The following is a 12,994-nucleotide window of genomic DNA, read 5'->3' on the forward strand; positions in this document are numbered from 1 at the left end:
AGAAGCTTCAAGAAAGGTAGAGAATTAAGAAGATGCTTTAATTAAGCTGAAATATCTTTCTGTTAAAACTATGGGGATGGACAATGAAGTCCTGAAAAGACCTCCTTTAATTCATGACGGAGTATGGGGAGGAATAGAGTGTTCAAAGTGTAAATTTGAGTAAAAAGTAGAGTAATTATGGTATAGTGAAGTGCTGGGAGATTTGAAGCCTTGAGAGGCAATGAAAAAACTGTTTTCTAGTGAAGCTCACAGAAACAAATGAAGAAGACTTTTTGCCTTTGAATAACTTATCCTTAAAAATGCTATCCCTAAACTCATGACGCATAACACACCTCAGGGTGATGTGAGATGGGAGGAGTGGGCTCTGATAACAGCAGCTCTGGGCAGCTGATATCAGGGAAAAGGAAAACTATAACAAAAGTAGTTTTCTTGTGAAAAACTCCATAAATTAACAGAAAGAAACTTCTGTTTCTCTACAGAGACTGGTAAAAAGACTGTAGAAAGAATTGGGACTGTTTAAACCATCAGAGTTCTAAAGTTTTTGTCTCTGTTGTCATGTGAACAAAAGAATGGTAGGCAGTAAGAAATGAAAAGGTTTTTTCTGGAAGTTTATTCTGGTGTACTTATTCTTGTAGTTTGTCAATAAACTTTCTTTATTCCTTTTAAGTTTTATGTCTGTTTTGCTCTTGTTTTAATCCATATCTCACAGCAAGAAATAAGTAATTTTTTTTCTTTCCCCTTTTATTAATTACTGGTTTTAAAACCACGACACAATAGCCAAAATTAACAACACATTTCCAGTAAGAAAAATTATTCGCATTAGCATACATCCTGCTGAACAAAGATCTTAATGCAGTTTACAAAAATATATAATTAGGCTACATATGGAATTCCACTTTATGAAATGCAAGTAATGATTTCTTTGGGGTCAACACAAGAAATGACAAGAGGGAAAGGCTTCAAAATGAGAGAGTAGGTTTAGATCAGGTATTAGTAATAAACTCTTAACTGTGGTTGCTGAGGCAACCAGCATAGGCTGCCCACAGCAGCTGACGGTACCCCATCCCTCAAACTGTGTGAGGACAAGTTTCAGAGCCAGGCTCTGAGCAATGGGGTCTCCTGCAAGCTCTCCATCTCTCCCAATGGCAAAGGGGGTCGGAGCAAGATGATCTCCAAGGTCCTTCCCACCACAAACTATTCTCTGGTTCCTTGAATCATGTTCCTCCTGCAGGGGACCCCCATGCCTTAGACTCCCCCAGTGCCCAGAAGATGGATCCCACCACTCTGTGACATCAGCCCCGGCAAGGGCACCACGGGCAGCATGGCTGCTGCGGGCATTGCGACTGTGGCTGTGCTGCTGCACAGAGCCCTCAGTGCTTGCTGCTGACACGGGCCTCTGGCAGCCATGAACTGGATCGGCCTCCTCGTCCTGCTGACCGTGGCCGGGCTGGCGCACGGGACATGGGACAACTGTGGGTAAGTGGCCCCAGGCCCTGGCAGGGAACCACAGCAACACCTGGGGCCTTCCCTGCAGGGCCCCGCCTGTTCCCCATGGCCGGGCCACAGCTTCCCACCCACCATGGGGCAGCCTCAGCTCCTTGCCAGCAGCCAGGTGCTGGCACGGACAGACACACACCCCATGGGCTTCCCTGGCCTGCTCTACCTGCACGCCCCTGTGGGGAGGGCAGAGGGCTGAGCTTCAGCCTGAGCCACAGCAGGTCATGGAGCAGCATGGAAATTACTTTCTGCTTGCAGATGGACTTGTGGACTCCGACCCATGGTGTCTGACTCTATACCTCATGACTACGGCATGACACGCATCGTGGGTGGCACAGGTGCCCTGCCAGGGGCCTGGCCATGGATGGTCAGCATCCAGTACCCCTGGCGTTCAGGCTTCGAACATTGGTGTGGAGGGTCTCTCATCACTGCAGACTGGGTCCTCACAGCAGCCCACTGCTTTGACAAGTTTAAGTAAGGAGGAGCAGGGAATGGGGACATCCCCACAACACCAGCAGGTGCCCTGCCAGCAGCACCACCTGCTACTCCCCTCCCCTTTCTTCTCAGGCAGCCCAGCTGCCACACTGCTCAGGAGAAGCCTGGACTTGTGCCAAGGCTCCCCAGCAGCTTCCAGCTTGACATTTCCCCAGCTTCAGGTGTACAAGGGCACTCACACCTGCCAGAGCACTGCTCCCTCTCTGCCTTGCCATGCAGAGGTCTGGCAACTGCTGGGCTTTTGTGGCACATGGCTCTGCTCCCTCTCAGCCCTCTCTCCATCTGCCTTCCAGGAAAATTGGCATCCTGAATGTGGTGATTGGGGTCACCCAGTTGACTAAGCCAGGACCTGAGGCACAAGTGCGCCGGATTAAGAAGCTACTTCGTCATGAAAACTATAGGAGAAGTGATATAACTAATGACATTGCCTTGCTGGAACTGGACGAGCATGTCCAGTGCAGCCCTTATATCCAGCTGGCCTGTGTAGCTGAACCTGCCCTAAGAGTCTCAGAACTGCAAAACTGCTGGATAGCTGGCTGGGGTTCAACCACAAAAGGAGGTGAGTTCCAAAGATGGACTCCTACCTGTAGAGCAAGCTCAGCACACTGGGGAGAGGGTTTGGGCTTCCCCACAGCAGAGGCCAAAGCCAGGTTGTTGGATGAACACCTTTGCAGAGATGGACCTGGCCTGCTCCCCAAAGGCAGGGAGTAGGGACACAGCACCCCAGTGCCTCTGCAGAGGGAAAGCCAAACCTGAGGGAAGGGGATCCCCTTCAGACAAGCGAGGGGGAGAACTGGCATGGACCTACTGAGGGCTCATTCCTTTCTCTGATCTTAGGTCAAGACTCAAGTGATCGCCTCCAGGAGGCCAAGGTCCAGCTCATCGATGTCCAACTCTGCAACAGCAGTGGCTGGTACGCAGGGAAAATCCATACCCACAATTTGTGTGCTGGTTACCCAGAGGGAAACATTGACACCTGCCAGGTAGGAGCGTGTCGTGAGCCACTCAGCCCCCAGCAGCACCGGCAGCACCACCCCAACACAGCCCAGGACCTGCTTTGCCCGGCCACTCAGTCGCCCTCCCAGCCCCGGCTACCCTCAACTGCTGTGGGGGCTTCCCACACACTCCCCATCCACACCTGCCTGCACAGGGCCCTCCTTGTGCCTGAAAGCCCAGAAAGCCCAGCGAGTGCTCTTGGCAGCCCAGAGGTGCAGGTGCCAAATGTCCATCCTCTGCACACGCAGAAGCCCTGTGCAGAGAGGACAGAGAGAGCCCTACCCTACAGGACCCCAAGCCATTCACAGCCAAGCCTCTGGAAGCTCCAGCCCCTGAGCAGAGCCTTCCTCTGCCCGGAATACAGCTCTGGCAGGGGCTGTGAGAGAGGAGGAGACAGCCCCAATGCTGGCAGTGGCCACCAACACCCCCTTAATCCTCTCTGCTCTGCTGCAGGGTGATAGTGGTGGTCCTCTCATGTGCCAGGACAACCACGCTGACACCTGGTGGGTTGTTGGAGTGACCAGCTGGGGAAAAGGCTGTGCCAGAGCAAAGCTGCCTGGAGTTTACACGTCCACTCAGTACTTCTATGACTGGATTCTGGCCCAGATGGGGCTGAGCCCATTTAGAAGTGCTTTCTGAACAGCAGGGTGAGTAGGATCCAGGGCACACTGCAGTGCACAGCAACTGTTTCCTGCTGTGGCAATGCCTGCTGATCTAAAGGCAGTCTCAGTGTCAAAAAACTGCAATGTCCTGACCACACTTCTCTCCTCTGTGCAGGCAGACAGTGGAGATGATTTAGGTGTTGAAGTAAAGTTGCTTATGGTCACAGGGAACCATCTTTTCAGTGCAGTTCCATCTCCTGGGCAAAACAAGGTCTGACAGAATTGGCACCTGCAGAATGAGCTGGAGGGCAGACCTGCCAAGCACAAAGGCTCCAAAGTGGCTCCAAAGGGCTGGAAAGTGCCTGGTCAGAGAGAAGAGTGATCTGAGCCACCTTGGACTAGTGGAACCCAGTACATCAAGCCAAGAACTGGATAGGAAAAAAAGCAGACACCATGGGGGCAGTGCTCAAAGCCCTTGGGCTAAGTGTGAGCCTGGGCTAAGGGAACAGATCTGGAAAAGTCCCAAACATGACAAGGGAAACTCCTGGCTCCTGACCGGAGTGCCAGTGCCCCAAGGCAGATCCAGATTTCACTGGTACTAAGCGGGGATTGATGTGCCAGGTGGTCACACTTCAGAGATATTCAAAGGAAGAGCTGGGGTCATTCTGGGGAGAGGATCCTGGCAGGAACAGTAGGAGAGCACACCAGGAATGCTATGAGAAGCAAAGGTGAGTGGGCCAACACCAACTGCAACACCAAGGCTGTGTAAAAATGCTCCAGCAGTAGTGCCCTAAGGTCCCATCTGTGCAGCTGTAGTGCTGAGGAAACCCTTCTGTGACCTGCATTCAGGAGGCACAGGTGACATCAAGTAGCTGATGGGTGCCCTCTGATTCCCTACCCATGCCACACTGGTTTCTGTACCCATTCAACCTCAGGATTCCCCCAGCAGACTTGTTGATGTCATGTTCAATAAAGAGCCACGGGCTCCTGCTGCCACACTCAGTGTCCATTTCAAACCCCTGGTCAGTGCCACAGCTCCCTGTGCCCTCTGTTATGCAAAGTGTGGGGATTTCACTGCCTCTGGTCCCGGGCTCCTGCCAGCCAGAGCTCAATCTGCAGCTGGCACTGCAGCTGCACAGCCAGCTCCCTGCCCCAAATGGATTCCTCAGCAGCTGCATTCCCTGGGGACTGCACAATCTCATCCCGCAGGAAGAGGGGCCTAAAGACAGCAGCAGCGAGCCTTCTTACAAGGGCAGGTCCTGACAGGACAAGGGGCAATGGCTTTACAGTGACAGAGGGTAGTTTTAGACGGGATCATAGGAAGGAATTCTTGATTGTGAGAGTTCTGAGGCAAAGGAAGAAGTTACCCAGAGCAGCTGTGAATGCTCCGTTCCTTGAAGTGTTCAAGGACAGCTTCTAAGCCAGGCTCTGGACAACTGGGTCTAGTGCAAGCTTTCCCTCCATGCCCAAGGCAAGGGGATTAACGCTGGATGATCTGCAAGCTCCCTTCTACCCCAAACCATTCTATAGCTCACCAATTATATGTTGCCCCTCCCCCAGTGGGCCCCCCAATGCCCCAGACCCCCCTCCAGCACTCAGAACATGGAACCCACCGCTCTGTGACATCAGCCCTGGCGCCAAGGGCACCAAGGGCACCGTAGTTGCTGTGGGCATTGCGGCTGTGGCTGTGCTGCTGCACGGAGCCCTCAGTGCTTGCTGCTGACACGGGCCTCTGGCAGCCATGAACTGGATCGGCCTCCTCGTCCTGCTGACCGTGGCCGGGCTGGCCCACAGCATGGAGTACACCTGTGGGTAAGTGGCCCCAGGCCCTGGCAGGAAGCCACGGCAACACTTGGGGCCTTCCCTGCAGGGCCCCGCCTGTTCCCCATGGCCGGGCCACAGCTTCCCACCCACCATGGGGCAGCCTCAGCTCCTTGCCAGCAGCCAGGTGCTGGCACGGACAGACACACACCCCATGGGCTTCCCTGGCCTGCTCTACCTGCAAGCCCTTGTGGGGAGGGCAGAGGGCTGAGCTTCAGCCTGAGCCACAGCAGGCCATGGAGCAGCATGGAAATTACTTTCTGCTTGCAGAGGGATTTGTGGGCTCCGACCCATGGTGTATGAGTATGAGTACATGGCTCATGATGACGACGCGACACGCGTTGTGGGTGGTGCAGATGCCATGCCAGGGGCCTGGCCCTGGATTGTCAGCCTAAAGCATCCTGCAATACCAGGTACAAGACATCTGTGTGGAGGGTCTCTCATCACTGCAGAGTGGGTCCTCACAGCAGCCCACTGCTTTGACCCCATCAGGTAAGGAGGAGCAGGTAATGGTCCCTACTATACCAAGAGGTGCCCTGCCAGCAGCACCACCTGCTACTCCCCTCCCCTTTCCTCTCAGGCAGCCCAGCTGCCACACTGCTCAGGAGAATCCTGGCCTTGTACCAAGGCTTCTTAGCAGCTTCCAGCTTGACATTCCCCAGCTTCAGGTGTACAAGGGCACTCACACCTGACAGAGCACTGCTCCCTCTCTGCCTTGCCATGCAGAGGTCTGGCAACTGCTGGGCTTTTGTGGCACATGGCTCTTCTCCCTCTCAGCCCTCTCTCCATCTGCCTTCCAGGAAAATTGGCATGGTGTATCTGGTGATTGGGGCCACCCAATTGACTAAGCCAGGACCTGGAGCACAACTGCGCCGGATTAAGAAGTTAGTGCGTCATGAAAACTATAATAAAAGTGACAAAAGTAATGACATTGCCTTGCTGGAACTGAACAAGCCTGTTGAGTGCAACCCCTACATTCAGCTGGCCTGTGTGGCTGACCCCACCCTAAGATTGTCAGAGCTGCAGAACTGCTGGGTTGCTGGCTGGGGTGCCACCACTGCAAGAGGTGAGTTCCCAAGAGATACTCTGTAGCCAGCTCAGCACAGTGGAGAGAGGGTTTGGGCTTCCCCACAGCAGAGGCCAAAGCCAGGTTGTTGGATGAACACCTTTGCAGAGAAGGGCCTGGCCTGCTCCCCAAAGGCAAGCAGCAGGGACACAGCACCCCAGTGCCTCTGCAGAGGGAAAGCCAAACCTGAGGGAAGGGGATCCCCTCCAGACAAGCGAGGGGGAGAACTGGCATGGAGCTACTGAGGGCTCATTCCTTCCTCTGCTCACAGCTCAAGAATCAAGTGATCGCCTGCAGGAGGCCATGGTCCAGCTCATTGATGTCCAGCTCTGCAACAGCAGCAGCTGGTATGCAGGGAAAATCCATACCCACAATTTGTGTGCTGGTTACCCAGAGGGAAACATTGACACCTGCCAGGTAGGAGTGTGTCGTGAGCCACTCAGCCCCCAGCAGCACCAGCAGCACCACCCCAACACAGCCCAGGACCTGCTTTGCCCGGCCACTCAGTTGCCCTCCCAACCCCAGCTACCCTCGACTGCTGTGGGGGCTTCCCACACACTCCCCATCCACACCTGCCTGCACAGGGCCCTCCTTGTGCCTGAAAGCCCAGAAAGCCCAGCTAGTGCTCTTGGCAGCCCAGAGCTGCAGGTGCCAAATGTCCATCCTCTGCACATGCAGAAGCCCTGTGCAGAGAGGACAGAGAGAGCCCTACCCTACAGGACCCCAAGCCATTCACAGCCAAGCCTCTAGAAGCTCCAGCCCCTGAGCAGAGCCATCCTCTGCCTGGAATACAGCTCTGGCAGGGGCTGTGAGAGAGGAGGAGACAGCCCCAATGCTGGCAGTGGCCACCAACACCCCCTTAATCCTCTCTGCTCTGCTGCAGGGTGATAGTGGTGGTCCTCTCATGTGCCAAGAGAAAAACAGTGACTACTTCTGGATTGTTGGAGTGACCAGCTGGGGAAAAGGCTGTGCCAGAGCAAAGCTGCCTGGAGTTTACACGTCCACTCAGTACTTCTATGACTGGATTCTGGCCCAGATGGGGCTGAGCCCATTTAGAAGTGCTTTCTGAACAGCAGAGTGAGTAGGATCCAGGGCACACTGCTGTGCACAGCAACTGTTTCCTGCTGTGGCAATGCCTGCTGATCTAAAGGCAGCCTCAGTGTCAAAAGCCTGCTCTGTCCTGCCCATGCTCCTCTCCTTTGTGCTCATAAACACTGGAGTTGATTTAGTTGTAGAAGTAAAGTTGCCTATCCTGACTGGGAACCATCTTTTTGATTGAATTCTGACTCCTGGACAAGTTAAGAAGTACCAAGTTCATCATCTGCAGAATGGGCCTGAGGGCACAAAGGCACAGAGTGGATCCAAAGAGCTCCAAAGGGCCTGGTGAGAGAGAAGAGTTCTCTGAACCACCAAGGGTTGGAGGAATCTGGTCTGTTGCTGTTGGACACAAAATAAGCCACACGGACACAGCTCAAGATATGATGAAGTAAAAGAGAGACCTTTATTTCTTCTCTCACAATTTATAGGTTTCTGACCACAGCCAGGGATTGGGTAGCACTTTTCCAACTGCACTGGCTGTGAGAGATGTCCATTAAGAGACGTGTAACAGAAGGAATGTACACATATCTATGTTTATAGTTACTGTCCTGGGAAAGTTCTTTAGAAACTATGTCAAGAAGTTCCAAAGCTGAGTTTTCAGGGTGACATCTCACCCTTTTTGGTTTTAACAAAAAGAAAAAAAGAAAAATGAACAAAGACACTAGCAACATTCCAAACAATCAAAGGGAAAATAATAAGAAAATAAACAATGCTCCATACAATCAGAAGGCTGTAATTTCAGGGTGCTATCTCACCCTTTTGTTATTACAAAAAAACCCACAAAAAAACCACAAAAATAAAGTGAAACAAATGTCTAGCATCAACACCCGCTCGTGGATGGGCCATTGGGATAAGCACTCATGTCATCTCCATCTGAGTCCTCACCCGATGGCCCACCCATCCGATGACTTCCAATTTGGTCACGGCCTCCAGCCTGCTCGCCAGCTGGATGCTGCCTCTGTGGTTGCAGGTCAGGACAAACGCACTTCGCAGGTACCCAGCGTATGCCAGTATCTGTGGATACACAAGCATACCTGCACCCCGAAGCGATGAGATCATAAGGACCCTCCCACTGTTTTGTGACTAGATTCAAACCTTCATCCGAGGCTGAGGCGTCTCATCCAAAGCCTGCAAGGAAAAGTGGTGGTTCAACATGACCGGGTTACTAGAGTTCTGCAGCACTGTGAGGTGATTGAGGGTATATAAAGCTTTTCCCAACTGTGCATTCCCCATTTCTGCTTCTGCAGAACTCGCTTTAGTGTACGATGAGTGCGTTCCACAATAGCCTGACCTGTCGGAGTGTTACCACTGAAGATGAATAGATCACACAGACACAGGTCGAGGTGTGGTGAAGAGAAAGTTTATTTTTCCCCCCAGGATTTATAGGCTTCTGACCACAGCCAGGGATTGGATGGTCAGGATAACACTTTCTCACTGCACTGGCTATGAGAGATGTCCATCACAAGACGTGTAACAGAAAGAATGTACACATATCTATGTTTACAGTTACTGTCCTGGGAAAGTCTTTAGAAAACCATGTCAGCAAGCTCAGAAGCTGAGTTTTCAGGGCGACATCGGAGAATGAGGGATACCAAACTTGTATGACACATCCCACAACTGCAGGAACTGCCGCACCTTCTGAGAGGCGTAAGCAGGACCATTATTGGTCTTCACAGCAGAAGGCATGCCCAAGACAGCAAAGGCCTGGCTCCAGTGGGCAATGACATCGCAGGTCTTTTCTCTCGTGTGAGCAGAAGCCCACATGGCAGAGGAGAAAGTGTCCACACTGACATGCACATACCAGAGCCGGCCAAACTTGGCAACTTGAGTGACATCTGTCTGCCAAAGCTCTAAGGCCCGAAGGCCTCTGGGGTTTACCCCTGCCGGCAAAGGTGCAGCAAGCGCATGACAATTGTCACAAGACTCAACAATGTCATGGGCGTCAGCTGACGTCAGCTGAAACTGTTTCTGCAAAGTATGTGCTTTCTGATGGAAGAATCCATGCGACCCCTTGGCCTGGCTGAGCGTATCAGGCTGAGGCGCAACCCATGCTGGGTTAGCCAATTTGTCAGCCCTCGCATTACCTTCTGCAATAAACCCCGGTAAATTGGTGTGACTCCTCACATGCAGAACGTAATATGGATGTACCCAGGCCTGAATGGCACTCCACAGGGCCTTCAGTAAACAGAACAAAGCAGGATTGCTGACCTCCCTCAAGACTGAATGACCCAACCTCTGGGCTATACCAGCCATGTAGGCAGAATCCATGACCAAATTGAAAGGTTCCTTGGAAAATTTCTGAAACGCTATGACAGCAGCCTGTAATTCCACCAACTGGGCTGACCCAGTCTCATGACTCTCCAAAACTTGCCACTCAGATCCATCCTTCCAGATAGCAATGGCCTTTCCAGTCCTCCCCGAACCGTCAGTAAAGACAGTAGGTCGTTGCACAGGCTCCTGACTATGTTTGGGCCGCAAAGAAAGTTCAGTGCAGTTTGCCACTTGCAATAACTTATGACTGGGCAGATGGTAGGTGACCTGCCCAGAAAAATTCTGCAGAGCACTTTGCATAGCAATACTGTTCACAAAGCTCCAGTCAAAGTCCTCTCGTGGTACCAGGAGCACAATCTTTGTGGGATCTGCACCCATCAACTGCAACCACCGTCGTCGGCATTTGATTATCAAACGAGCTATCAGCTCAAACATCGCAGTTGCTGTCTTCTGCGGCTGATGGGGCAGAAAAACCCATTCTAGGACATGCAAGGGATCAGACCACTCATCATTCCACTGGCCAAGGATACCTGCAGGATGCACATTTGGAGTAACAATGAAAAGAGTGACATCAATGGAAGGGTCAATGTGATAAACCCGACAAGCGGAAACTTCTCGCTGAACCTCCTCCAGCACCTGCCATGCCTCTGGGGTCAGTGTCCGAGGTGACTTTAAATCAGAGTCCCCCTTTAATAGACCAAACAAGGGGGACAGTTGTGCCATGGTCAGTCCCAAATAGGGACACAACCAGGTAACGACACCCACCAATTTCTGGGCATCATTCAGCATCTTCACTGAATGCACAAATTGCACCTCCTGATGTTGGACTGTTCGTTCCAAAATTTTCACCCCCAAATACTTCCAAGGAGGCCGTTGCTGCACCTTTTCTGGAGCCACTTGCTGCCCATGAGAATGCAAAGCAGTGATCAGCTGAGGCTGTATCCTCAGCAGTTCATCCTGGGTGGGCGCAGCCACCAAGATGTCATCCATATAATGATAAATATGAGCATCAGGAAACTGCTTGTGAACTCCAGACAGGGCTCGAGCCATGTACCATTGGCAAATGGCTGGAGAATTTTGCATGCCTTGTGGAAAAACCCTCCATTGATATCTCTGTGCAGGCTCAGCATTATTGATAGCTGGCACTGAGAAGGCAAATTTCGGTCTGTCATCGGGATGCAAAGGAATTGTAAAGAAACAATCCTTCAGATCCACAATGAGAACTGGCCAACCAGCGGGAAGCATGGTGGGTGATGGCATTCCAACCTGCATCGCCCCCATGCTTTCCATCACAGCATTAACTTTCCAGAGGTCTTGTAACAACCTCCATTTCCCAGGCTTCTTCTTGATGCAGAAAACAGGAGTGTTCCAGTGGTTGAAGGCTCCAGATGACCCTGGTCCAACTGTTCCTGCACCAATTCACGGAGGGAGACTAATTTTTCATGAGAGAGGGGCCACTGATTCTCCCAAACAGGTTTCTCCACCAACCAACGTATGGGAGGTGTAGGACAGTCTGCACCCTCCAACACAGTAGTCCCCATCAAAAATCCGTCCCCATATGCACCCCCCATGGAGCCAGAATGTCCCTCCCCCAGAGTGTTAACTGGGAATCCTTCGTGACATACAACCAAAGCATGGCCACATCTCCCTTGGGGTTCGTGACGAACACAGGTCTTCGGCTCACATAGCATTGTTCTGCTCCTGCCACCCCCATGACAGACATCTGCACCGGGTCCAAGGGCCCCTCCAGGGGCCAGTCGGCAAGCCTGACGATCGTGACGTCTACATCAGTGTCAAGAAGCCCATGAAGACTGACCTCTGACGGTGTCTCACCAGGGATGGACAGGGTGCAAAGCCGTTCAGGACAATCCTTGGCCGCCAGAACAGCAGTCCAGTGAACCTGAGGTGGCCCAGTGGATCCGAAGCCACCACCTCCCTGCTGCTGATCTTCCACTCTGCAAACACAAGACTTAAAAGGCACAAGTTGAGCAAGTCTGGTTCCCGCAGGGATAGTAACAGGAGGGGTGAGTGTGGAAACCATGGCATAAATCCACCCATGAAGTCCGAATCAATGATTCCTAGGTGCACAATGATGTCCTGAGCAGTGGCACTAGATCTCCCCACGAAAAGAGCACTCATGCCCTCACCCACTGGGCCTGAGGCATCCAAAAGAACTCTGTACATTCTACAAGAGTCCAAGACCACTGCGTCTGCTGTGCAGACATCAAAGCCTGCAGAGCTGGAGGTGCTGGCTACGAGCTGGCCAAGCAGACCTCCATTGGCTCCGGGGTGTGAAGAGAGGCTTGTGTCTGAACGTGTCTCCCCGTTGCATTTGGCTTCCCATTTCCCGAGCCCGACAGGGTCTGACCATTGACATAGACTGTTGCCCTGCGCACATTCGCCCCATGATTCACCCTACCTCATTGGGCACAGTAATACAGAGGAGCCGAGGCCCCCTGTGACTTCTTTTTCTGCTTCTTGCTGGCCTGAGCAGTCCTCTGTTGCTGCTGCCCACCCTCCGGCTTCACCCAAGGTGGCCGCAGCACAGCAGCCACAGTAGGGGTCCCTTCAGCATCGACACCAGCCTCTACACAAGCCTGTACCATCTGTGGCAGCGAGGGATCACCAGGGATCACACTAATGATCCTCCAACATGCGGCATTACAATTGGTCTTTGCGAGAGTCTTGAGCATAAGCTGCCTCGCCATACTATACTGCACTTGCTGCTCCACAGAAGCAGTCAGCCGATTCTCAAAACGCAGAAAAGACTTGTCATCATACTGGACAATAGTCACAAAAGGCTCCTTGGGGGCGGCCAGTTCTAAGGCCCGCACCAATGCTGCCATGCCTGTCTCCTTGCATTGCTCAAGTACAAGAGGGTCAAGGCCAACCTGCCTATTAACGTCAGCAAAGCCATCCTTACCCAGCAGAACATCAGAGCTGATCACACGCCTGGGATCCTGCTGATCCAAGGCAGTATTCTGCTGCACCACTTGACAGGCTATCTCAGCCCATACCCCCTCAAAAATGCCATACTCCACTGGCTGAAAAAGAACACGGACTATATTCCGGGTATCATAAGGTACCAGGACACCACTCACAAGGCCCCAAAGAGCCTGCATAACCTCATTCAACCCAAACCCATGTG

The 12,994-nt window shown here is 52.4% G+C and overlaps 2 protein-coding genes across 2 annotated transcripts; both read left to right on the plus strand.

Annotated features, from left to right (window-relative positions):
• Positions 1–1,405: 1,405 nt before the first annotated feature.
• Positions 1,406–3,627, plus strand: LOC131577691 (acrosin-like). Its single transcript, XM_058835736.1, has 5 exons — positions 1,406–1,476; positions 1,756–1,971; positions 2,286–2,551; positions 2,830–2,975; positions 3,442–3,627. The coding sequence occupies exons 1-5, from the start codon at positions 1,406–1,408 to the stop codon at positions 3,625–3,627; spliced, it is 885 nt and encodes a 294-aa protein (XP_058691719.1).
• Positions 3,628–5,331: 1,704 nt separating this feature from the next.
• On the plus strand, positions 5,332–7,546 carry LOC131577692 (acrosin-like). Its single transcript, XM_058835738.1, has 5 exons — positions 5,332–5,402; positions 5,682–5,903; positions 6,212–6,477; positions 6,749–6,894; positions 7,361–7,546. The coding sequence occupies exons 1-5, from the start codon at positions 5,332–5,334 to the stop codon at positions 7,544–7,546; spliced, it is 891 nt and encodes a 296-aa protein (XP_058691721.1).
• Positions 7,547–12,994: the final 5,448 nt, after the last annotated feature.

This window comes from Poecile atricapillus, chromosome 3 (genome assembly GCF_030490865.1).
Source record: "Poecile atricapillus isolate bPoeAtr1 chromosome 3, bPoeAtr1.hap1, whole genome shotgun sequence".
Taxonomy (NCBI): Eukaryota; Metazoa; Chordata; class Aves; order Passeriformes; family Paridae; genus Poecile; species Poecile atricapillus.